The sequence below is a fragment of the Pseudoliparis swirei genome, chromosome 4, assembly GCF_029220125.1.
Source record: "Pseudoliparis swirei isolate HS2019 ecotype Mariana Trench chromosome 4, NWPU_hadal_v1, whole genome shotgun sequence".
NCBI lineage: Eukaryota > Metazoa > Chordata > Actinopteri > Perciformes > Liparidae > Pseudoliparis > Pseudoliparis swirei.
This window is the reverse complement of record NC_079391.1, coordinates 31,249,464-31,276,997: the sequence shown is the minus strand read 5'-3', so window position 1 is coordinate 31,276,997 and position 27,534 is coordinate 31,249,464. Positions and strand designations below refer to the sequence as shown.

The 27,534-nt window shown below is 44.3% G+C and overlaps 1 protein-coding gene and 1 long non-coding RNA gene across 3 annotated transcripts in view; both read left to right on the top strand.

The window, feature by feature from the left end:
• The first annotated feature begins 14,550 nt into the window (after positions 1–14,550).
• On the top strand, positions 14,551–18,886 carry LOC130192346 (uncharacterized). 2 transcript variants are annotated; one of them, XR_008831369.1, is made up of 3 exons: positions 14,551–14,635; positions 17,026–17,218; positions 18,828–18,886. It is a non-coding gene; the product is annotated as an uncharacterized LOC130192346 (long non-coding RNA). The 2 variants fall into 2 exon arrangements; XR_008831368.1 differs by lacking the exon at positions 18,828–18,886 and adding an exon at positions 18,552–18,717.
• A 941-nt stretch (positions 18,887–19,827) lies between these two features.
• Positions 19,828–27,534, top strand: part of LOC130192343 (very-long-chain 3-oxoacyl-CoA reductase-B-like) — a 13,486-nt gene continuing 5,779 nt past the window's right edge. Inside the window, exons 1-4 of the mRNA XM_056412259.1 lie at positions 19,828–20,137; positions 25,263–25,309; positions 26,350–26,425; positions 27,382–27,489. Coding sequence (XP_056268234.1) covers positions 19,960–20,137; positions 25,263–25,309; positions 26,350–26,425; positions 27,382–27,489 — 409 coding nt within the window. The 5' untranslated portion in view covers positions 19,828–19,959. The remainder of the gene's footprint in view (positions 20,138–25,262; positions 25,310–26,349; positions 26,426–27,381; positions 27,490–27,534) is intronic.

Genomic DNA, 27,534 nt, shown 5'->3' with positions numbered 1-27,534 from the left:
ATTCATAGAACCATAGTTACATACGTAACTTGCGTTCTATTTCATCCTTCCTGACCGCCAGAGGCGGTGCTTAGCACTGGATGACTTATACCAGCAGAGTCACGAGGAATCCCAAGGAAACTACCTCATCTGACTCAAGCAGAGGATTTGGACGGAGAACCACCTGCAATGCATGGAGGGTGTTCCCGTTCACTCTGTAGTTTCTGGTGAATGTGCGCAACGATGCCCCTGAGGCTGTTGCATACATATGCACCTATATTCCCTACGGGCATACCTCTTCGGGTCGCCCGTGATGTGGGAACGCCGTTGGTAGAACAACACCCTGCTCTGGATGGCAGAGCACGGACGTTCACCACCTATGCCCAGGCAATGGCCTCCACTATCTAGTGGAACAGGCACTGTTCTGCAGTGGCATAGCCCTTCTTAGATCCACCCTAACTAACTAGTTATGGTGGTCAAGCTGTGCAGGCTGGACAGGCTGGTTGAGACCCGAGCGTGCCAGCACCCTTTGGGGAAGCCACTGCTTTAGGCCGCAGTGTGACACCCGAGCCCTCTGAGTTCCCCTCAGACAAGGCTCATTGACCGACAGGGCGTGTAGCTTGCCTACTTGCTCTGCCGCAGTTATGGCAAGGATGAAAGGTCTTTGCCGACGGCAACCACAGCTCTGCCTCTGCCAAGGGAGGCGAGCATAGGGTGTCCAGTACCCCGGGCAAGTCCCCTGGAGGAGCCCTCGGGGGCTCAGGGATAGTCACTGAGGCCCTCCTTATGAAGAGGGACACCAGCTTGTGGCTGTTCCGCATCCTTGTCGGCTTTAGCATGCTGCCCTGAAATGGCAGCTATGTAGGGCCTCAGGATAGAGGCAGTCATGCCCTTAACTAGAAGGGATGACGGAAGCGTGAGTACCGTAGGCACGAGGCACCGTACTGGGTCCCTCCGTCCGCTGGTCGGGAAGCGGCTTCGGTCTGCACGTCTCGTAGACGGATGGCACTCCGGCATTTAGAATAGTCCTCTGGACTGATTCTGTTCAGCTGCTTCTGCTGTCCTGCGGCCAAGCCCTTTGTTGGGCACGGCCGGGATCGGGATGGCAGGTCCCACCATCTAGCTGTGCTAGGGTCCCGCATGTCAGCGAGGCACCGTGGCGTCTCACAGCGAAGTCTGTGCAGCCAGGGGAACCAAGTCCTGGCTGGACACAAGGGGGCCACCAGCAAAATTCGGTGGCCCTGTTGAAAAACCCCGAGTGGTTGGCAAGATCAGCGGAAATGTGGGGAACGCCCTGGTTCCGTTCTCCTGGTCGCTACCTCGCCCGACAATTGGTCAGGTGAAGGGTTACCGGAGTAAGAAAAATCAGAAGGGCACGGGAGCTTCGTAGCAGCTCTGCCGCCCTAGGGGCCCCTGGAGGTTCAAGCCAACCCGTGGTTGAGGCGATGTCTCGCCCAACAAGTATATATTCCCTCCCAAGTATGGCAGGAACTGTTTGAGCGCTAGGTGCATGGCCTGTGGCTCCAGACCCAAGTGTCGCGAATAGACTGTCCTCTGGAAGTCCTGTACCGCCAGACTGCGCCCCACCTTGAGAGGCGGGAGTCTGCTGTGGCGACCTCCTGTGGGGCGGACCCTTTCCCTGGGGATACCCACTGACGGGTATGCTCTCACCCTCACGGGATAGAGCCGAGGGCACCACTGTGACCCCATCTTGTGCCTGTGGCCCCTGGCGAGGCTGTTAGGCCCTCCATGCGAAGGGCGCCGCGACAGCAGCCCAAGCATTTGCCCCATAGGCAAGGAAAAAGGGATAAAAGACCACTGCCTGCCCCCTCAGAGAGTACCTACCTGCTTGAGTGACGGGCAGGCCCACTTAGTGGCTGCCTCTAGAGCTATACCAACGAAGGTTGTGCTCCGAGAATGGCTCAGAAAACTCTTTATGTTCACGAAGGCCCAACCGGGCAGCGTGAGAAAGAGTGTAAGACAGCTGATGCAGCTGTCAATTTACCCGATAGGCAAGAAGAGAGGATAAAAGACAGCCATCTGCCCCCTCAGAGAGGGGAAGGCTGCAGAGGATGCTGTCCACCTGTCTGAGTGACGGCCAGGCCCGCTTAGTGGCTGCATCTAGAGCTACACCAATAAAGGTTATGCTCTGAGAATGGCTCAGACAGTTGTTTGTTCACGAAGGCCCAACCGGGCAGCGTGAGAGAGTGCAAGTAATGCACTGTGTGGCCCTAAATGGGTATGGCGCACATAGCCAGATCGTCCAGGATGGCAGTTTCCTCACGCCCTGGGGATTGCAGGGCGGCAGTAATGCCCTTTTGTAGAAACTCCTGGGGAAGTCCACATGGAAGAAGCCTGGGAATAACGGCTTTGGAAAGCCTAACAGAGCAACCGTCTGTGAAGCATTCTAGGAGCCTGACAAAAGGCCTCCCTTAAGTCGACAGACATGAGCCGATCTCCTCTGGAGACCACACGAAGGATGTCTGCTGGGCTCAGCCTGAGAAAAACAAGATGTGGCGCCCCCGAGTCTGCGGGGTGTGGACACGGTCCTGCGAAGACCAGATAACTGCTGCCTGGTCTAACCGGCTTGCACCGTGCGCTGCTGCGCCTGTAGAGCAGGTCCCCCGATTTCACTGGGATAGTAGGGAGGTTGTTCCTACATGCCTCCGACAAGGGTGCCTGCGCCGGCCAAACAGCTGGTCTGAACCCTGGAGCGCATTCGGCGCCCAGGTTCTCTTGACGTAAGTGCACATGCCTGCAGCGAAGCATCACTGAGGCTGTAGTCAAGTATGACATATGAGGGGGAGTTGCCGTGTAGTAAGCACGGTAAAATGGTCACCTGAGAACCGACTGGGCTCGAGGGCACCGGTCATCCGGCCTCGGAGTCCCCTTGGGGAAAAACCGATGGATGCGATAGTCAGCTCAATGGATGGCATGGGACGAAGGCCACCTTTGGCCATATCCTGCATGGACGCCGGGGTTCGGTGATCTATCGTAAGATGGTAACCCCTCAGATAGTCTCTGGAGGAGACTGAAAAGGTGGCAGGGCCGGGAATGCCCCTGAAGAATGCACTAGCGTGCGTGGGGTTCCGGCTGCTGTATATCCAGCAGTTCCTGTGCCCTGCGAATGACGAACCCGATGGGGTCGTCGACTGCCCCTACAAGGCTACCACTGGGATGTCCTCCCTTGGGAATGTATCAGCCGTGGGTGGATCTGATGCTTCAGTCCTCCCTGCACTAGGGTGGCGACTTATCTGAGCTAGTTCTGCGGTCAGCAGACCTACTCTATAAGCTAGCCTGCCCGATTGCACTGCTAGGGGAGCCCCTGCGGCTCCTAGCCGGCGCTTGCAACTGGTCGGCTGGCCTGGAGCTGACCTGACCTGTCTGTTGGGGTCCTAGCAGGAGCTAGAGCGAGCGCACTCTGCTACTGTGGCCCAGGTCCTGTGGAGCAGGACAGAGACAGCCCGTCTAGTGAGGGGAGAGCGTAACGCTGCCCTCACTCGTACAGTAGCTGTAGCTGCTGGGGGTCGCAGCAGTAGCACTCTGCTACTGTGGCCCAGGTCCTGTGGAGCAGGACGGAGACAGCCCGTCTAGTGAGGGTATCAGCCACCACTGGCCTCCCTCGTCCGGTAGCTGTAGCTGCTGGGGGTCGCAACAGTAGCACTCCGCTACTGTGGCCCAGGTCCTGTAGGACCGGACGGAGACAGCCCGTCTAGGAGGGTAGAGCGCGGACGCTGGCCTCGCTAGTACGGTAGCTGTAGCAGCTAGGGTCGCAGCAGTAGCACTCCGCTACTGTGGCCCAGGTCCTGTCGAGCAGGACAGAGACAGTCCGTCTAGAGCGAGGACACCTCTTCAATACAGTAGCTGTGATTACTGGTGTCCTATCAGTAAACTTAAGCGAGAGCACTCTGTTACTGTGGAAACGGGTTCCGTGGAGACAGTTTAGAAAGCGGTCTAGAGAACAGCCTCTCTCTTAGAGAGAGGGAGTGAGGACACGCTTGACTAATACAGTAGCTGTAATTACAAGCATCCCACGAGTAGCCTGGGCGAAAGCACTGTGCTACGGGGGAGCAGGTCCTGTGGAAAACAGTCGTAGTGAGAGGGCAGGTCTCTTCGAGGACCCTCTCCACTAGTATGGCAACTGTACTTACTGGTGCCTCCCAGTAAGCCTGAGCGAGAGCTCTGCGCTACTGTAGACGCTGATCCCGTGAACACGGGTCAGAACCCAGCATGTCTAGTGAGAGAGTGAGGACACACTTCACTCCTCTGGTCTGTCAGCATTAGCGTGGCATTAGTTGGCCTGAGTGGAGACGCTCTGCTAGCTGCAACAGCGGCGATGTCATGGAGGTACATGTGCAGTATGCATCAGTATCGACTTATAGCCTCCTTAGCGTCCCCCCGGTGAGCCTGAGCGGGACGCTCTGCTCACTGGAAGCCGGTAGCAGTGTGGCATCCAGCCGCAACGAGCGGACGCGCTCTCGTTAGCGCTGTAATCGCCCACCAGTAAGCCTGAGCGAGAGCTCTGCGCTACTGTAGACGCTGATCCCGTGAACACGGGTCAGAACCCAGCATGTCTAGTGAGAGAGTGAGGACACACTTCACTCGTCTGGTAGCTGTCAGCATTAGCGTGGCATTAGTTAGCCTGAGTGGATGCAGTATGCATCAGTATCGACTATAGCCTCCTTAGCGTCCCCGGTGAGCCTGGCGACGCCCGCTCACTGGAAGCCGGTAGCAGTGTGGCATCCAGCCGAGCGGACGTCGTTAGCGCTGTAAGCCACCAGTAGCCTGAGCGAGCTCTGCTCCTGTGGGATATGCCGTCATAGGCAACAATTGTATTCGATCTCACCCGATTGAAGCTTGCGGTGAAGGCGCTCTGGTGAAGACCGAAAAGACTCGCGTTCTCCGGTCCGTCCGCCTCGACGGACCGCCAGAGAACGCAACGTCCTCCTCCGAGGAGGAGAGCTCGTCGCAGCCTCTGGAGGCGACGGATCGCAACTCCGACCATTTGGTCACAAGGCTCCCGCGACGAGCTGCAGTTAAACTTCAGCCTTAGCTGATGCCTGCTGCGAGAAGATGAAAAAGAACTGATCTCGGGATGACACCGGAACTTATACCCGGTGGGCGGGTCATCCGAGGTCACGGGTGACTTTGTTGTTATTAATACTCGACCTGCTATGCGCAAGACGGAAGATATCCAGTGCTAAGCACCGCCTCTGGCGGTCAGGAAGGATGAAATAGAACGGTTTAACACTGTTTCCGTTTTTAAAACAATCATTTCTCCGCGAAAATAAGGAGCAGAAATCAGTTTAACTCGTGGATGAATCAGTCGGGTTTCCTCCTGCTCCTCCTTCCTCCCGTCTCCCCCTCTGACACACAGAGGAACGAAGGGGCGACGTGTCGGGTGACGCGGCGCGGAAAGAACTCGTCACACGAAACTTTCACCGTGATTGGTCAATCCGTTTGTCTGTCAACATTTTGCAAAAAAAACAACCAATGAACACTCAGTAAATCACAAAGGACCTCCCACCTCACAGGTGAGGCTCATTAGCAGCCTGTCAGTCAGAGAGCAGAGAACACCAGGACAACTGAGCCTCATTGAATAGAGCTGAGATTGTTCTGGAATGTTTGATGTATAACACGTGGGGGTGTGTCATATGCAAACGCCTTTAAAAGGTGAATTTAATTTTTTTTGTAAAATGTATAAAATGCCCCCAGCCTGCAGAGGGTCACGTGACATATTTGAATGTCAGTCAGTTTACCAAGGCCACTGGTTCTGCTGCTGTTCAATGTTAAAGATGACAGGACCAATGGGGTCTCAAATATACTTCTTTTTTTTTACTAATCTGATGTTTCACTGAAGAAACAATTTATCATCCACGATATTAAATACCTCGCTGGCACTTTATAGGTAGGAGCCTCTTTGAAAACACAGCTCTGTGTGAAGTTTTGTCTTTAAAAAGAAGAAGAAAAACCTTTTAATCGCGATTAATGAATTTCAAAATGTGCGATTAATTAGTTACTTTTTTTTAATCGATTGACAGCCCTAATATAAATATATATATATATGTATATACAGTATATATATATGTATGCTCATTTAATTTTTTATTATTGCTTCAGTAACAAACGTACAACCATGAATTTGTTTTAGAACACATCTGTTTGTAAACGATGACGCCTCGATAACCACCAACGTTAATCACGGAGTTCCACAAGGTTCTGTGCTTGGACCAATTTTATTTACCTTATACATGCTTCCTTTGGGCAATATTATCAGGAAACACTCCATAAACTTTCATTGTTATGCAGATGACACTCAACTATATTTATCGATAAAACCAGAGGAGAGCAACCAACTCTGTAAAATTCAAGCATGTCTTAAAGACATAAAAACATGGATGACCTGCAACTTCTTGATGTTAAACTCAGACAAAACCGAAGTAATTTTAATCGGCCCTGAGCACCTCAGAGATCAATTATCTGGTGATGTGGATTCTGTAGACGGCATTGCCCTGGCATCCAACACCACTGTAAAGAATCTTGGCGTTATCTTTGATCGACTTGTCCTTTAACTCCCACGTAAAGCAAATCTCAAGGACTGCATTCTTTCATCTACGTAATATTTCAAAAATCAGGCACATCTTGTCTCAAAAGATGCAGAAAATTGGTTCAGCGTTCGTTACTTGAGACTGGATTACTGCAACTCCTTATTAGCAGGCTGCTCTAATAAATCTCTTAGGTCCCTCCAGTTGATCCAGAATGCTGCAGCTCGTGTTCTCACTAAAACTAAGAAAAGAGATCACATCACTCCTGCACTAGCTGCTCTGCACTGGCTCCCAGTAAAATCAAGAATCACTTTTAAAATTCTTCTCTTAACCTACAAAGCCTTGATTGGTGATGCTCCATCATATCTTAAGGAGCTTGTCGTACCATATTGCCCCACTAGAGAGCTACGCTCACTAAATGCGGGACTACTTGTAGTTCCTAGAGTCTTAAAAAGTAGAATGGGAGCCAGAGCCTTTAGTTATCAAGCTCCTCTTTATGGAACCAGCTTCCAATTTCAGTCCGGGAGGCAGACACAGTCACCTCGTTTAAGAGTAGACTTAAGACCTTCCTCTTTGACAGAGCTTATAGTTAGGGCTGAATCAGGTTTGCCCTGGTCCAGCCCCTTGATATGCTGCTATAGGCTTATAGCTGCGGGGACGTTTTAGGATGCACTGAGTACCTATCTCCTCTTTTTCTCTCCTTAAGGATGAATTTTCATCTCTCAATCACACGTTACTAACTCTGCTTTCTCCCGGAAGTCCTTTTGACTTTACGTCTCATGGGGTCATCGGACCCTATGAGACGGCATAGATCCTATCTGCCTGATGGATCGTCTGGGTCGTGGAATTCCTGCTCATGACTACGCCACTGTCCTGTTGAGACTCCGCCCTCCTCCTCCCCACCGCCATCTGCCTGATGGATCGTGGAGGTCTCCATCGTGGAATATGCCTACTATGAACTATTCATACACTCTGTCATATTCATTGAATGTATTTTAACTCTAAATCTGTCCTTCTGTACACATTACATCTATTGCATCTGTCCATCCTAGGAGAGGGATCCTCCTCTGTTGCTCTCCTCCAGGTTTCTTCCCTTTTTTTCCCCCTGAAGGGTTATTTGGGAGTTTTTCCTGGTCCGATGTGAGGTTTTGGGGCAGGGATGTCTATGTGTACAGATTGTAAAGCACTCCGAGACAAATTTGTAATTTGTGAAATTGGGCTATACAAATAAACTGAATTGAATTGAATTGAATTGAATCTTTATGCATATATATATACAAATATTTATATATATACACAGGATATATATATTTATATATAAATATATATACTGTATATATATATTTATTTATATATATAAATATATATATGTATATACAGTATATATATGTATGCTCATTTAAAAAAAAAGTATTGCTTCAGTAACAAACGTACATCCATTCATGTGTTTTAGAACATCTTTATGCATATATATATATATATCCTGTATATCAGTGGTGGTGGGCCGTCAGGGCCAGCAAGGCCTTCTCTGCTGGCCTAAACATCAGAATATATATTTTTTTCTAAATATATATTTTCCCACAAATATGCATTCAATTATTTCCCAGAGTAAGAGTTATTCTCTTAATTTCATAGCGTTCCTCTTGGTTGCGCTGCTGCCAGCGCCAGGTTGAGATTTGGAGGGCTGGTCTTTATGTTAGATCTTTTATCCAATCATATTCAGCCATCATGTGTTTCCAGGGGGCTAAAATCTGCCCGTAGGCCTTCAGAATCAACATTGCGGGCGCTGGTAGCTTAAAGTGAATGGGAATGAACATTTTGTGTCAACCAATCAGCTTTAGAGTCGGCTCCTGTAGGCCTTCTAGAAGGCCCCGGAACCGGCACAAGAGCAGCTAGCAGGCGGAGGGCGTGCACGTCTTTTGATTGGATTACCAATATTGAGAGGCGGGGCCTATTGGCAGGTAGATGCAGAACCTCAGAACTAGGAAACTGAATTTGATAAACGAATTAATTCGCGTACTACTAAGCTGTTTGTTTAACCCACAATGGCGGAAGGAGGAGAAGATATCGATTTGGTCGAGGATATAATTATAAGGCCATTCTCAAGACCGACTTTAAGACCGACGCCGACGCTACAAAGCCTGTCACAGGCGGGGAAGAGGTTCGTTCGCCAGGTTCAAAGTTCCAACTACGAGCTCTACCAACGGCTCACAGGCTCCGAGAAGCTCTGCACACCGGACTGCTGGGGATGCCTGTTGCAAGTGATCGATTTGGTGTTGGGAGCCACACTGGCTTTGCAAACTTGAGTTGTCTAACCGAGGCAGCAACGAGACACCAACGTCCGGCTCGGCACCTACAAGCATCGGTGCTTTGAAAACTTTTGGGGACACGGAGCGGATCTACAGATCAACGAACAAGCGGCAACGGATCTGCACAATGAAAAGGTGAAGAACAAGAGGGACATATTGAAAAGACTCATTAATTGTGTCATGTGTTTGGGTAAACAGGAACTTTAATCTTCATCACGGTGAAACTGCGACAATGCGCTGTTTAGTGAACACACTGTAAAAAAAAGTTGGACTTAAAGCTAAAAGTTTGTGGACCAGAAATGGATAGAAGACGAATATTAATATAACGCTGTTGCACTCGACTATGTTCTTGCCTATTAGTTGAACTGGACTGTATTGTACTCTTCCCCTGCAATTCTCTGAAGAGAAATGTCAATTTCAAGGTGACGTAACGCCTGGTTATCCTGCGTCTCTGTCTAACTGTATCATGTCTAGAGCCATGGCATCATAATGATGTAATGAGAGGTGGATTAATTCGGGTGGGACTGTGTAGGACCTCACTGAAGGCCCAGGCCCACGGCACGCCACTGCTGTATATACATATATTTATATATATATATATACTGTATATATATTTATATATATTTATATAAATATATATATACAGTATGTATATACAGTATATATATATATATACAGTATATTTATATATATATATTTAGATTTATATATGCAATAGTAATTAGCAGTAAAGTAAATCAGTAACGTATGTACACATTAATATTGATTTAAATAAAAATCTAGTTGAGCTAGATGATAAATATCATTATTATGTATAAAGAAAATATATATAAAGTGTAGCACTAATCTGTCAATCTTCTGTTTAACTGATTGAATTTTAGTAATACTTATATTATCTGGAGTGGTAGAATTATAGTTTTTTTAGGGGGGGGGGGGCATCTATATGTGCCAGACAAACGTTGCTTCTTAAATATATGCTGAAAGGTCACGTTCAGGTCAAGGTAACATCGGAGGAATTAGAAAATGTTTTGAGGTTCTGATGCAAAAACTTTTTAAATGCACAACCGCCACGTCGAAATCTTTTTGGGTTATTGCGTATTGCGTGTGGATATCTTCGGCTCGGCGCTGCCGATCATAGTCTCACTGAATGGATGTCGCTGCAAGATATTACATAACCGTAGTGAGCGTTAGACGACGATTTTAAACACACTGAGACTAGAAGAGTGGAGCGAGATCTCAACACGGCAGGAAGAGAGTCCGTCCATTTCTGGACCTTTTCTATTGTTGTTGTATCATCTGATGTCATGAAGATGAGAGAATGAATCAGTTGCTGCAGCCACGTCATATTAAAGTGATTAGAAAAGGGATTCTGTGTTATTATCTTCTGAATATCAAAAGAAAAATAATGTGTTGCTTCGACAAATACACGGAAAATATAATTATCGCAGAATGGGAAATACACATTAATAATAAATACAAGTCGATAGAAAATATGTATTGCGTAAACATGCGGACGACTTTTGTTCCATCGTGTGTTCATCCAGTGGCGTCTCTGGCAACACATTAATAAAGAGGTGAATGCAGAGGGGCAACGTGGAGAGCATCCGACATCACATGCTGTCCCCATTAAATGTCACCTAGTGCAATGCTTCTGGTTTTCTCTACTGGAAGTGACACCGAATGGGCACTTTATCATGTTTGACCTACCGTAGAGGCATCCCAGATGGGATTTATTCAGGTTTTCGCCACTGGAAGGGCATCAAAGAAGGCAACACATCATGTTTTCTCCAGTGGAACGGCATCCAACAAGGCAAATAATCATGTTTTCTCCACTGGAAGGGCATCCGAGAAGGCACATCATGTTTTCTCCACTGGATAAAATTCAAGAAGGCACATCATGTTTTCTCCAGTGGAAGGACTTCAAAGAAGAAAATAATCATGTTTTCTCCAGTGGAAGGGCATCCAAGAAGAAAATGATTATGTTTTCTCCACTAGAAGGGCATCCACATAGGCAAATAATCATATTTCTCCAATGGAAGGGCATCCAAAAGGCGCATCATGTTTTTTTCATATGTTCTCACTTTGTCACTTTTGCTCTGTGAGTATTTATGTAAGTTCCTTTTTCCCACATAAAAACATCCATTAAATCTGTAGATATAAAACTTGAAATAAGAATACCAGTGTGTTGAGTTTTAAATATCTTCTCCCTTCATGTCTCTCCAGGACTTCATGTGAACATTTCACTCGTTCACCAGACGTTCACAGAGCTTTGCGTTAGATCTGTTTTGTGAGTATTCACGAGGGATTCACCGGACGTTTATTTCCAGCTCGGTGTAATAAAAATGTATCGGCCTTGTGGGGACAATAGTTTTCACCGCCATTAACACCGAAGTCCCTTTGTGTGTCCCCCCCCCCCCCCCCCCCCACCCAATCAGCCGGGCTCTGAGGTGATTACTATACAGGTCTTTAAGTCTGAGATCACTCCTGGCTGTGTTAACCGCTTCGCTCTCGCTTCAGCTCCACGGACAGCTCCAGAAGCAACTCCACCATCTCAAGTCCCCCCCCCCCCCCCCCCCCTGTTCGTGTGGAGGACAATAGGAAGTTATTCGGCAACCACGAGCTTCCAGAACGTCTTCAAAGCACCGTGACCAGATCAGGTAAAAATAATCTTCAAACAAACCATATTCCATTTATTAAACGTAAAAACACTGATATATATATAAACTTAATATATATATGTATATATACATATATATATATTAAGTATAATATATAAAAATATAATATATATAATATATACAAATATAATATATATATATCATATATATGATATATATATATTATATATCATTTATATAATATATATACAGTATGTATATATCAAGTATTATATATAAAAATATAATATATATTATAATATATATATGTTATATATATAATATAATATAACATATATTTATACAGTATATATATATATACATACAGTAGATATCCTTTATTTCAGACTCATTAGTCCATATAGCAACAAACACAAATACAACAACAATATATAAAATACAATACAATTCGAGGACACAGGTATAATGAATGATAGTTTGTAGGTTTATAAAGTTAATGTAAAACGCTTTGTCGTTTTTTCTGTGTGTGTCAGGACGAATCTTAAACAATCAAATTCATGATTTGAGTCGTCACCTCGGGTCTCGTAGATATACAGTAAATGTTTTATTTATTATTTAGTATATATAATTCAATTCAATTCAGTTTATTTGTATAGCCCAATTTTACAAATTACAAATTTGTCTCAGAGTGCTTTACAATCTGTACACATAGACATCCCTGCCCCAAACCCTCACATCGGACCAGGAAAAACTCCCAAATAACCCTTCAGGGGGAAAAAAAGGGAAGAAACCTGGAGGAGAGCAACAGAGGAGGATCCCTCTCCTAGGATGGACAGATGCAATAGATGTAATGTGTACAGAAGGACAGATTTAGAGTTAAAATACATTCAATGAATATGACAGAGTGTATGAATAGTTCATAGTAGGCATATTCCACGATGGAGACCTCCACGATCCATCAGGCAGATGGCGGTGGGGAGGAGGAGTGGGCGGAGTCTCAACAGGACAGTGGCGTAGTCAGGAGCAGGAATTCCACGACCCAGACCTCGATGATCCATCAGGCAGATAGGATCTATGCCGTCTCATAGGGTCCGATGACCCCATGAGACGTGAAGTCAAAAGGACACCTGAACGAGCCATTTTCGCCATATTTCTACAGCAACCCAGAATGGACAAACCCCCAAACTCCTCGCTCTAAATATGGACGTTCGCGTAATCTCTCTCGGCCACCGTAGTTTCAGTTTTCAGTCTGCCACCAAATTACACACACTGCGCCTTTAAATGATCACGTGACCGCGAACCATCGGTCATTGATCGTGTGTGGAGGAGATAGGAGGAAACTTCAGACCCTCGAGGACCATAACCAGGTCCACTGGTCTGTACCACGTGATATAAGGTGCATTATTGTTCAGAAAGATGGATTCAATCTGCATTTAGAAAAATAAATAAATACAAAAATGATAATTAATGTATATTATGCATCAATTGTATTAAAAAAAACCCCACATAAAGCTGAATGTAAACGGCCTGCTGGAGGAGCTCCTCCTCCGGGCTGCAGCTTTAATGAATGAGACGCGCTCTCATTCTTAAAGAGACACATTGATAAAGACACGACCTGACGAGCACGGCCCCACGTGCGCGTGCCCCCCCTCCCGTGTTTATGGGATGGCCTCCCCCGTACAGTATAGTGGGCTTCACCCGGAGCCACGCAGAAACCCGCAGCGCCGCGCAAGTCGAGAGGATGAGAGTTATAAATAGCATCAGCAGTCGGCCGAGCGGCGCTCCGTTACTACGCGCCTCAGCATTCTGCCCTGTGCGGGGGGGGGGGGGCCGCATCGTCATCATCATCACGCGCATGCATGGGGGCGAGGGGGGGGGGGTCACTCCCGGACCCCGGAGTGATTTAAACCCCACCTTTATACAGATACGAGAGGGGATGTTTGGTGTCTTATTGTGGCCAATGTGTGTGTGTGTGTGTGCATGTGTGTGTGTCACACAATAGCCCCTGTAGTTTTAAAGGAGGGAGTGTGTGTGTGTGTGTGTGTGTGTGGGGGGGGGGGGGGGGTTCTGCACCTCCTTTAGACCATCCTCTGATATTTTACCTTTTTTTATTTTAAGCAGATTTTTTATTGGACCGAGGTTGTTTGTGTGTGTGTGTGTGTGTGTGCATGTGTGTGTGTCACACAATAGCCCCTGTAGTTTTAAATGAGGGGGGGGGGGGCTACAGCTCCTTTAGTACATCAACTGTGTACTATTTTACCTTTTTCATTTTTTTAAAGCAGATTTTTCATTGGATCGAGGTTGTGTGTGTGTGTATGTGTGTGTGTGTGTTTGTGTGTGTGTTTGTGTTTGTGTGTGTGTTTAAGCCACCGTAGAGACAACGGGGGCTCCTGCTTCCACCTTCAAAGTGGGAGATTCTCCACCTGACGTCAATAGTGACTGACGCAGCCTCCGGGAACCGGAAGTGGTTCATTATTCTTCTTTTTTAGGGGGTGAAAATAATAATAAAATAAACAAGCTGCGTAAAAAAATAATAACATATAATACGGAAGAAATGAAAAAATAATACTATTCATAATTGAAGCTTCGTGTGAGCATTTTAGTTTTTTTAAATTTATTGTTATATGTGGTGGTGTGCTCACGCGCTTATGCGTGCGCGTGGAAGAGGAATGGAGGGGGGGAGGGGGGGAGCTTTCAGCAGCAAATGACACTTCTTTTTTTTTAAAGCCACATTCTGCCCACTATTCCGGGCAGTGCGGTGTCTTCCATATGCAGCATCATTATTAGGGAGATGCTGCCGCGCGTGCGCGCGTGTTTGGTCGTGCACAGGGAGGGAGGGAGGGGGGGGGTAGAGAGAGAGAAAGAGAGAGGAAAAACGCGGGGAGCTCGCGCCCGGTTCTCAAAACGCTGCACGCTCGAAATTCCTCCAAGGAACCTCTGCGAGCTTTTCTCTTTTTTTTCATCATCACGCGCGAGCTAAAAATAGAAACGGGGTTGGCTCGTGATCCAGAAATAGATAGGGGGCATCACTCCTATAAAAGGCACACCATTCAAGAGTACAGTGTGTGCACAGTCGGAAGAACAGAAAAGACTCGGCGCGTCTTGTTGTGGACAGAAAATGTCATTTTTCTTCTGGTACTACTTTTCGTGTTTTCCTCCTCCAGGAGCCTCCGCCGCTTCACTGGTGAGTTCTCGCTGCACCTGTTTCCCTTTTTAGCCCATTTTCTCCCTTAAAAGCTCTGCTATGTATCTTCTGTCTTTCTTTTTGTTGTTGTTGTGTTAATTCACAGCGATGCAAAATAGCTGTAAATATTCGATTGTGTGCAGAAGAAGAAGAACCGCGTTGTCACGAGTCTTTTAAAGTGGATTCTGCTCTTTTTATTTTGGAGGAAGGATATCAAACCGACACGGGAATCACCCTCAGTTATGAGCAAGAACCTCAAATAATACAAATAAAAAAGGGGTGTATGTCAGTGTAGTGTTAATGCTGCAGGATGTTCCTCGTTATATTCAATAAAAGACACGTGAGTTTAAGGGTCTGGTTCTGGGAGCGGGGAGCTGTCCTCCGGCGGTGGTGCTGAAAGTGCTCTTTCACGCGGAGGATCCTCACACGCACGCACACACACACACACACACACACACACACACACACCGCCGCGGCGGCGGCTCGTCCTCCGGGCTCGCGCTCCCGCTTTTAAACGTGCAGAAGAAGAAGAACAAGAAGGATAAAATAGCTCCATCACCAAGCTCCGATTTAGGTGATTTTGGTCTTCTTCTATACTTTTCTTTTTTTCATGCAGAAGCTGAAGGGAGGAGAGGGATGGAGAGGGGTGGAGGTGTGTGTGTGGGGGGGGGGGGGATCCCGAGCGGCTCAGTAACACCGCGGTACCGTCCTTGTTGTTTTATTGTGTTTATTATTATTATTTGTGTCCTTGTTGAGTCTCGAGTCGTGACTGCAAAGCAAGAAACAAACCAAAAAGTGAGCGAGTGAGGCGCGCGCGCTGCGTCAGCGGCGTCTGGCTCCGGCGCGCTCGAGACAGATAGGAGAGGAGGAGGGGGGGGGGGGGGATCGTGACCGGCTGGGAGACGCGTCCGCGAATGAAAAAAATAATAATAAAAGGGCCCAATGAAAACCGAGAGGGTGTGGCCCCCCCCCCCCTCCCCTCCAGGTTAACCCTTTGCGAATTAAAGGAAACTTCACTCTTCATGAAACATGGAGGATCGTTTTCAACTCGTTTTATTTTATTTTTACCCTCAGTGTGTAAAATGATGCACGTGGGGGGGGGGGGGGGCACACACCAGATATAAACATGTTATTAGTCATATTGTTTGGTGCAAGTGTCCATAGTAGATGTTTGAAGGGGGGTCGAGGGGGGGGGGGGGGCTGTCAGGTGCTCTGGCCTCCTGCTCAGGTCTCAGGTGCTCCTCTTTGCGTCGCTATTGGTTGACGAGGAGCACGTCCCGTCCAATGGAAACCCCTCGTCAGAGCCCCGGTGCCGCCCCTCTCTCTCTCTCTCTCTCTCTCTCTCTTTTTAAACAACGCTGCGCGCGCTACCGCAAAACCACACCGAACCCCGGAGGCGGGTGTATTTCGGTCGTTTGATGTTCCGACGACCGACAATTAAAACAATTGTAAACGCCCTCGCGCACACACACATAGTGCTGTTTCGTCTGGAGACCCCGCCCCCCCTCCACCTCCACCACCACCACCCTCCTCGGGGGCTTTTTGTCCGTCACGAATCTTTTTGCGGTCTGGGCTTGCTGTGCTTACTCGACTCTGGGAAGCCCTTACCCCAAAAAGCATTCGTGGGGGACCTGGACGTCGCTCGTGCACGCTGCGGGGGACCGAGAGGTCACGTGCTGCTGTCAGAGGTTACACCGCCGAGGTGTGGAGTCACTGGAGTCTGCGTCAGGTGGGCCCCGCCCACAAAATAAACAAGCTCCATTCCGAGTGTGCACAGATCGTCAAATTAACACGATGTTCCACGTGAACATGAATCCACACACACACACACACACACACACACACACACACACACACACACACACACACACACACACACACACACACACACACGCCTTCCACTGGGATGTATATTTCTTATGTACAGGTTTTTTTTATTTTGGGAATGTGTTGTTTTGATTCTTATATTTCTGCTGAGTGGACATCTGAACATCTGGGAAGTAGACTGACAGATGTGTGTGTGTGTGTGTGTGTGGGGGGGCAGGGGGGTTGCTTGCTTTAAATAAGGATTCTTTGTTTTCTTCAAATGGAAAATTAATTGGGAATCTTTTCTTCTTTTTTTGTGCACTTTCAGGAGTTTCCGTGTCATTTAAATGTTTTTCCTGTTTTCTAAATACGCCTTTTTAGTTTTCTGAACCCAAAACCTACAACACGCTCATCTGGAGAGTTCGTGATTCCTCTATGAATTCTCAACATGTGGAAGTTTCTTAATGTTTCCAGGTTTCATTTCTCCATTAGGTACCCGGACAGTGACCACGTTACCATGACGATCTCTTCGCTTCTGCGTTCTCATATCATCATTTTTGTGTTTCTTCCTTTCCACCCAACAGGTCGTCAACGTCTCTCCTCGGGGGGACTGAACCACTGTGGGGCCAACGGGGGGATCCACAGAGTGAGTAAAGTGTAAACAAACAGTTTTTCATTTATATTTCTTGTTCTTTCTTCTTTAAGATCTGCGCATATTACCAGGAGAGGATCCCGTGTGCAACAATAAAATAAAAACAGGACGTCTTCTGGTTATTGGTGAGTCCAAATCTCACTCCAGTTCACAGGTTGTGTTCAGGCTCTGCGCTGAAACCAGGAGAGGAAGAAACAGAGTAATGGAATAGAAGAACCGTTTCTGGTTCATCAAAGAACCTTTCGGTTCAAGGTTCTTCAAAGAACCAGTTAAAAAAATAAAGGGGACATCTGGAACCAAAAATGGTTCTTTAGAGTAATGCAAGAGAAGAACCGTTTCTGGTTCCACAAAGAACCTTTCAGAAAGATAAAGGTACCATCTGGAATCAACACTGGTTCTTCAGAGTGATGCAACAGAAGAACCTTTTGGACCACGGTTCGTGAACACTTCCTTAAAAAGACGTGTAAGGAACTTCAAAGAGAACCTCAAAGGAACTATAAACGGCGCCTCAAAAATGCACCATAAATGGTTCTTTGAGGCACCATTTGTGGTTCTTTGAAGACAATAAGGGGAAAAAAGTCTCTTAAAGAACCTTTTGCAATTATTTGTTTACATTATTTATACAACCCCCCCCCCCCCCCCCCCCACACACACACACACACCAGCCAATGGCCCAAACAAGAATCAAAACCTTTGAATATCCCAAAGAACCACGTGACAAACCATCCACATAAATGACACGGTTCTTTCGTGGTTGATGGTTCTTCAAAAGAACCATCAACCACTAAAGAACCGTTACTTTTCTGCATGTGGAGGGAGAGGAGGGTACTTTAAACACCACGAACGTGCATGATGAAGATATTTCAAAGTGAAAACAATGGCAGAAAGCTTCATAATTGTAAAACGCAAATGTGAAAAAAATCAACTGTTTGGTTGAAATTAAACATTTTTAAATGAGCTCACCTGCTTCAAGGAGAAGTAACAACAATTACTCAGAAAGAAGAAAAAAAAGCTTATAAAAAAGAATATGTAATGGAACATATTTTAACCACATAAAAAAAAGTGTTCGATCAAAACAACGAAATAAATAATACAATTACCGTTATATTTTGACTTAACTGTGCACAGTGTGCAGGTTGTGCCTTTTCCTGTCAAACAAAAGGTGATTTGGTGGATTTCAAACTTGTTTGCGTTTGTATTTTTTATTTTCATGAGTGTGAAAGAACCCGGCAGCTTTAAAGAGCCACGCGGACATTTAGGATCTGCCCTCTGATTGTTTTTCTTTTAACTTTATATTTTTTATTTTATTCTCTCCCCTCGTGTGTGTTTTCTTCTCTCCCTTTTTTAATGTATTAATTGAACATAATTTTACATTTGATGACATTCTGTCTTGTTTAAACCAATTTTTTAAAATATATATAATTTTCAAAATATGTCATAATGTCTTCGGACATTTAGTTTTTTAAAGAAACCTAGCCTTCAGCAAAAAGACTAATTAATGTGTGAACAATATTCACGTAATTTTGCTTTAACTTAACTGTCTCTATGTGTTCTGTATTAATTTGAAAGATGCTTTTAACCATTTATTTCCAGGAGTATTTCAATAAAACCGTTGTGAAACCCTCTCGTGCCTCCTTATTGATCCATGTGTACTTCTAGTGAATAACACCACTGCATTTGGATTGCTGTGTAACCGTGTGTGTGTGTGTGTGTGTGTGTGTGTGTTTGTGACAGAAGTGAACGTTGATAAAAGTGCCATTCTCCCCAAAAAAATAACAAATGATGACATGACGAGGAGCTGTCCGCCTACACGTGGTGCTGAATCTTCTGTCCTTAAAAAGACGTCCATAAACTTGTAATACATGTTTTCTCAGAGCTATACGAGTCGACTTCTCGCTTCGTCTATTTTTACATCTTTTTATTTTTATCAATGCAACATTTTTAAGTCTCGCTCTGCATCCGGGCCCACGGTACCTGGCCCTCACGGTTGCGATCAGCGGGTCCATTTTGAGTTGAGATGGCGCTTTAATCCACGTCTCATTCAGGTTCCTCTGTAAGCTTCGAGCCGGCGGTTTATAGGCTCCTGTTTACCATTGCTGCATTTCTATTTTTAGATGCAATGCTCTTATGTAACGCTCACTCTCACATTATAGACCACTGTCTGCTCCACTTGGCTGAGTCGTGTGCGTCCTGCGTGTGTGTGTGTGTGTGTGTGTGTGTGTGTGTGTGTATTAACTTAAATTCAATTATGTCTTGTAACTTCTCTAAAGTAAAAATACATTAAAAAGGAAAAGGAAAACAACAGATTGAAGCCAAAGCATTAAACGTGTTTTGGAGGGAAACTTTAAAATTGAATACACAAATGATATGATAAAAAAAATATATATATACTAGTTAAATCCATGTTTGGGGCACTTTGTTAAAATATACATTCATAAATATATATATTTGAGGTAAAAACATTATTTACATATAATTACATGATGCCCAATCATGAACGGCAATCATGAAAAAAATCATAAAATCATAACCGTTCCGAAATGTACATTAACCACATACCTTTTTTCTTAAAATAATTATAAAAAAATGTAGAAAAATATCTATATAAAAAACGGGAAGAAGTTCTGAGGTGAAACACCAGGGGGTAGTAAAGCACAAATTACTCTACAACTTGCCTTCTACACCGGTAACCGAAGAAGAAAACGGACCAATCACAGACAGCCGAGGGCAGACGCGGAAGCGGATAACGCGGAAGTAATATTCGGATTTATTTGTTGCCGCACGCATTTGCACTTTGAGCGTTTCTTATTTATTTCGTTTTTTTCTTTTACCGGATAGTCCAGACAGAGCAGCGTGTGTTTCAGGCATGTGGCCCAGCGGAGAAACGGTGTTCGGGGCCGCGCAGACGCCGCTGCTGTGGCTCGGCGCCGTGACCGCGGCCTGGCTGTCCGCGTGCACCGTGTACCGGCTGCTGGCCGGGATCCGGGTGTGGGTGCTGGGCAACGGACGGCTCGTGTCACCCGCGGAGCTGGGGAAATGGGCAGGTGAGAAACTGAATTGGTCATATGTTATGAGTTGTATGTACGGCATGTGCTGTGTAGTGCTGAAATGGAAGATACAATATCATATGGCCAAACGTTTCTTCTTCGTCGTGTTCATTTTCAGTAGTCGGCAGCCTTATATTGCATCGCGTGTTGCTAAAATGTAGGCAAAAAACAAAGCTGCTTGTAATATTAATAAATACAAAAAGAAAATATATATATAAATAAATTATATATATATTTATTTATTAAAAAAGCCCAAATAATACTTTAATAATAAATAAACATAACTATATATATATATAAATAAAATATATATTTGTATTTATGTATATATATATATTTGTACTTGTGTGTATATATATATATATATATATTTTAAAAAGCCCAAATAATACTTTAATAATAAATAATGAGCTATATATATATTTTTTGTACTTATATATATATATATATTTATATATAAATAAAAAGCCCAAATAATACTTTAATAATAAATAATGAGCTATATATATATATATTTGTACTTAAACATATATTTATATATAAATAAAAAGCCCAAATATTACTTTAATAATAAATAATGAGCTATATATATATAAGTCCAAATATATATATATATATATTTGTACTTATACATATATTTATATATAAATAAAAAGCCCAAATATTATTTTACTAATAAATAATGAACTATATATATATGTATACAGGACTGTCTCAGAAAATTAGAATATTGTGATAAAGTTCTTTATTTTCTGTAATGCAATTAAAATAACAAATGTCATGCATTCTGGATTCATTACAAATCAACTGAAATATTGCAAGCCTTTTATTCTTTTAATATTGCTGATTATGGCTTACAGCTTAAGAAAACTCTAAAATCCTATCTCATAAAATTTTAATATTTCCTCAGACCAAGTAAAAAAAAGATTTATAACAGCTGAGTGTTTGTCAATGCTCAGGAAACCCTTGCAGGTGTTTCGAGTTAATTAGACAATTCAAGTGATTTGTTTAATACCCTACTAGTATACTTTTTCATGATATTCTAATATTTAGAGATAGGATATTTGAGTTTTCTTAAGCTGTAAGCCATAATCAGCAATATTAAAAGAATAAAAGGCTTGCAATATTTCAGTTGATTTGTAATGAATCCAGAATGCATGACATTTTTGTTTTTTTAATTGCATTACAGAAAATAAAGAACTTCATCACAATATTCTAATTTTCTGAGACAGTCCTGTATATATATATTTGTACATATACATATATATAAATAAAAATCCCAAATAATACTTTAATAATAAATAATGAGCTATATATATAAATAAATAAAATATATATTCATATATATATATATATTTGTACTTGTATATATAAAAATAAAAATCCCAAATAATACTTAAATAATAAATAATGAGCTGCTCAGGAAGCTCTTTGGCAGCACTGTTTACTGACCTCTTCTGGCTGAAAGTCAGGGTTGCGCCTCTAACTGAGGTTCTTCAACAGCCTCCTGTTGAATCTGGCTACAACACTATAACACAGTTATAACAGTGTTCGAATAAACATTTGTTTGTTGCAATGCCACACAGTCTATTATCAGTGAAAGATAACCGGGCCTGTTGAGCAATGATGCCTTTGACCAGAGGAAACACCTCCCCGCTTATAATATTTATATTCCACAAACGCAGCGCACGGGTTCTCAATTTTTTTTATGTCTGGGGGGGGAAAATGACTTGAACCACCTCACGGAAACTTTTTGGATAAAACTTCAATTTGAGAGCAGCAGTATTTATTTTATATCTGCATTGGAATGAGAAGAGTTTGTAATAGTCTACATGGGGAGGGGACGACAAAACAATATATCATGTAGGTCAACATCAGCTACAACGATGACCTCATGCATGAAGTGGACGTTGCAGATATCCATGAATGAAACGACTATCAATAAAAGTAAACTTCAAGGCAGAGCTGTTAATGAAGCCCAATTTGGGGATGTAGATCGCACACACGTTTCTTTTGTCGATGACGTCATTTCTGTTGCGCAACGCGTCGGCCCCGTCGGCTCTCGTCGACTGATAAGATTTTGCCGCCGCACATAAATCCGTTCTTTTGTCTGCGTCCGCTCGAAAAAATAAAAAGAGCGAGCGGGGCGAACGGTCGGCCTTTTGTCGTTGTCGTAAATCTCGCCGCGGGATTACGGCTCGGGGGGGATTACGGAATCGGGCCGGGCGCTCGCCATCTGTCCCGAAGCTTGAAGTCTGAACGCAGCCGGCGTCGCTTTGATGTTTTGTTTGTTCTGGTGTTCAAGGTCCACAAGGAAGTAAAATAACCACAAGTATTAGTCAACCTTTTCTCTGAGTTAATTATCTTTTATTATATAGTTATTTCATATTGCATCCCGCGTCGGAAATACACAAGGGCAAAAATGACCCTAAGACATATAATTTTGCCCCTGACATCACCAGGAGGGGCAAAAAATGCCCCATAATTTCGATAATTTAATAGCGTTTTGTTCTTTGTTGTGTGTGTGTGTGTTTTATCTGTATTGCCCGTAGGCACATACAAAAAAATCAATAAATATAATTATTTATAAATTAAAAAAAAGAAAAGTTATAATTGTTAATAGTTGTTTGGAAAAATGTAACAACAATTATTAAGGCCTAAAAAAATAATAAATGTCATATGATTGTCTAAAATAAACATAAATTAAAAGAAAAGAAATAAGTTGTAATTGTTAATAGTTGTTTAAAAAAAATGTAACGACAATAAATTACACCCCAAAAAAGAATCGTGATGTAATTACACACGTATACTGTTGCATCATCTGTTCTGTTAGCAGTGTTTCTCATCAGAGAAACTCAAATGTATTCAGGACGCGTGCCAAAAGTTTACGTCTTAAAAAAAATCTAGTTAAAAATGGAAACGCGTCAGACGTACCGACACAAATAAATGCGGATATGGGTGGAGGGGCCTGATGACGCAAGAGGAGCCTTTCACAAAATGAGACTGGTTCACTGCTCTGTGTGTGTGTGTGTGTGTGTATGAGTGTTTAGAGAAAGAGTGACTGTGAGAGACTAACAGGGCCACCTTTGTAATGACATGCTAATGAATGAATGACGTCTTGCAATCGGAGACAATGCCTTCATTATTCTGAGCTCATCTGGCAATATAATGCATTATAATATAATCTATTATAATATAATGCTATACAATGCAATATAATACAATGCATTATACTGCAGTATAGTGCAATATAATGCAATATAAATGCAATATAATATAATGCAATACAATGCATTATAATGCAATATAAATGCAATGTAATGCATTATATTGCATTATACTGCATGAGCATATATCGCTTACGTCAGAGCTTTTTTATGACGTCATACGTCTGCAGGCTGACAGATTGAAAAAATAAATAAAATGACCTCTCACAGTTCAAAGGGACGACTTCAAATGTTTTTTATTTGTATTTGGTGCGTCTCGTGTCCCATCAGTCCATGAAACCGAGATTTCTTTTTCCGAGATGTTTCTCGACCGACGACGTCTCCCACCGTTCCTCGATTGCAGCGGCCGGTCGAATGAACTGAAACCTGGACCGGACCAATTATCACCCCATGAAACCCTCCCGATGCTCCTCTTCCTCTTCCTCCTCCAGCGGGAAGGAAACGTAGAGCAGGAGCTTTTTTTATTGGCTTTTAAAAAATTATTTTCGGGTGCGGAGCGAGACGACGTGATCCCGGTCCTCCCGACGGCGAGACCCCCGTCACCCAGAGAGTGCCGCCGCTACAGCAGCTCGCCGGCATGACCGACATCCAGCAGGAGACGGCAGCCCCACCCCCCCAAAATAGATTGCGTCTCATTCGACTGGAACGACAGGCACTCGGCTTTTTAAAAATGTATTTTGAGTTTTTAATTTATTTATTTATTGTTCTGTTCCGACCTGCAAACAACGATTCCTCCTGCAGCAGCTAAAGATATCCCCTCATCGTCGTGCCGGCAGACTCCCCATCACTCCCCCCCCCTCCCCCCTTCTCCTCTGTGCTATTTTTAGTTTCCCCCAGGATCCCCCATGTGTCGTGTCCCCCCCCCCCTCCTCTCCCCCTGCAGGCCGATGAATCAGTTGCGATTTACATTTTTAAAAAAAAATTTTATTCAGTCGTCGCCGTCTCTACTTCACGACGACTCCGGCTGATTTAAATACCGGCGGCGCTCTGCCGGTTCACGTCACCCGTCGCATTTTTAATGCGTCTCGGAGCCCCGCCGGCGGCCCCTAGAGGCTCCTAGAGGCCCCCGCCGCTCGGCGCGCCAATACATCCCCTCTGGAAAGTAGGAGGTGGGACTCACCCACAATGCAACACACACCGTCGGAACGGAATACTGTGTTAATAATTACACAACGGCGACGCTTTAAAAATGACGAAGAACACACACACACACACACACACACACACACACACACACAGTGGAGTAGAACTCCTCGGCCTCAAGCCGCTCTGGTTCGGTTATATTTAGCCCGGATGTGTGATGAATAATTCCTCGCTAAGAATAGGAATTTGTTATTTGTGACGGGCAGTTCCAGGGCATCCGTTGGCTGGACTGCCCCTGATGACAGAGGACCCCCCCCCCATCCTCTCCCCCTCTTTGTCCTCCTTCACCTCCGCCCCCCTGTCCACTCGTCCTGCAGGACCTCCACCCGCCCCTCGGCCTCGGGCAGCCGAGTCACTTAGTTCATCTCGGGTCCTTTTCGGCGGTCGCCCGTCGCCGTGCCGGTATCGGGCCGCCGGGCCGCGGCGCGTTGGGCTGCGTGCGGTGACACCGAGTTCCTGGGGGTGGCGCTCTCTGTCCGTAGGAGAGGAGCGGGCTGCAGACGGACGGCCGGCGCGTTGAGGACACGTCCAACCGTCACTCACCGTTTTTTTTAAACCTCTTTGACTCCTTTTCTGATCCGTGATGTTGATCTTCACGTGTTTCTGAACGTCAGAGTTAAAGAACGAACCAGAGTTCTGTTCCTGTAAAGAATCCTTCTGCATCTTCCCCTTTTGTTTTATTTAAGTCTGCGTTTTTATATTTGATTAACGATGTTTTATAGTTTTACATTTATTGTTCTTTTCCATTTTAGTTGTGACCGGAGCCACGGACGGGATCGGGAAAGCTTACGCGGAGGAGGTAAGATGAGACCTCGGTGGGACGGATTATGCAATAACTCCGAAAATGTAACTTGAAACTGTCGGAGTTTGTGGGTTTCTCAAAAAGAAAAATGTTTTAAACATGTAAATGTGATTTTGTTCCTATAAAGTTTGTTTTGAACGTTCATTTCTTGCCATTTTTTATTTAGTCTTCCACAAACTAATCTTTTTTAAGTTTGTACATTTGGGGGCCGACCGACCCACACACCGTTCTTCTTGCCCCGATATCACCAGGAGACGAATGCCTCCGAGGATTTAGATAATTTAATAGCGTTTTTGTTTTCTTTGTTTCGTCTGTCCAGCTGTAAAAAAAAATCAATAAATATAATTTTGAATTATAAAAAAACAAAGAAATAAATTATAATTCTTAATAGTTGTAATAACAATAAATAACCCAAAAAATAGGAATACAATCGAATATGATTGTCTGATTTTTGTTTGTTTTTAGTTTTAAAAAATCTAAGAAAACTCAGTCTGTAGACTTCTGCCTAATAGTCTTATTACAGCCTAAAAGTCTTATTATTTACATTTTCATGACAATTTCTCATATACTGTAAGCCTAAATAAGTATATGATTTTTGAACAACGGTTAAATGTTATTTTCACAACTTTCAAAAAGTGCCCCCAATTTATTTTCAAATGCCCTGGAGTTCAGTCAGTGGGGGAGAAAACTGCCCCCTAAAAATATGTAAACTATATATAGATAGATAGATATGCAAACACCATGATAAAGATGATGTGTTTTTTTAACATTAAAGACAATTAAAACATGTTCTCGTAGAAACCCCAAATACCTGCTGAGTATGACACGCCCTCTTTAATTGAATTCCTCATTAGTGCCCACATGAAAACCTTCTGACCAGGTGATGTGTATTTATCCGCCTCACCTGTTATCCCAGTTCACCCCGAGTCACGGAAAGCTAGACGTAGGACTACGGCGCCCACGGACAGGTGGTTGTCACCGATTGGTCGGTCTTCAGACACGATGAATAATGACCATTTGACCCGTTCTGTCCGCAGCTCGCCCGCCGAGGCTTCGCCATCGTGCTGATCAGCCGCTCCCAGGAGAAGCTGGACGACGTCTCCAAGGCCATCTGTGAGTCCTCACCGGGGGCAAAGGGCAAAACTGCCCCGAGGAAAGATAGTTCTGCCCCCGATATGACGAGAAGAGGCAAAAAATGCCCCCATAGTTTCCTCTAATAATTATGATAATTTAATAGCCTTTTGTTTTTGTTCTTTGTTGTGTGTCCTATCTGTATTGCCTGTACAAAAAATCAATAAATATAATTTTAAATTATTAAAAAAACAAAGAAATAATTTTGAATAGTTGTTTAAAAAATTTAATAATAATAAATAACCACAAAGAAATAAGAATAACATTGAATATGATTTATGTTAAAAAAATCAAGGAAAACATTTGTAATCTGTTGACGACGGCCTAATAGTCTTATTATTGCCATTTTTATGACAATTGATCGATACTGTTAGCCTAAATAAGTATATTTATTATTTTCAAAAAGTGCCCCCAATTTCTTTTTAAATGCCCCTGGATTTCAGTCACTGTGCGCAAAAACTGCCCCCTAAAAAAAATATACATTTCCTCCCCTGGTCCTAATCCATTACGTCTATTCATTTTGTAAATAAAAAATAAATAAAAATGTTTTTCTCTGCACATAAATCACGTGGAAATCCCTCGGTCCGACGGGGCCGAGCGACTCGGATTACACGCCGCCGCGTTGAATTGTTTTAATTTTATTTTTCTTTGTTTTGTTTTTTTCCTCTCCGTTGAGCGGCGGCGGGCCGGGCCCTCGGGGGCCCTGAAGCTTCCTGCCGGAGCCCAAAGTGAATCCATCCAATTAAATGAAAGCCGCCTCTTAAGCGAGGGATCTCCTCTCTGATGAAGACGGATTATTTCGGGGTTTAAATCCTTTTATTTTTCCGTCTGCTTGTCTTCTCCTCGTCTTCTGCTTTCGCCAAACCGCTCGCCGCCAGCTGCTGCTTTTCTTTCTTTCCACGCCCTTCGTGCTTTTATATTTATTTGGGTTTTTTCAGCCAGCAAATGCGGCGTGGAGACCAAAACGATCGCGGCGGACTTCAGCGCCGTGGACATCTACAACAAGATCGGAGACGGGCTGCTGGGGCTGGAGGTCGGAGTTCTGGGTGAGACCTTCTTCTTCTTTTTCTACTTCTTTTTCTACTCTTCTA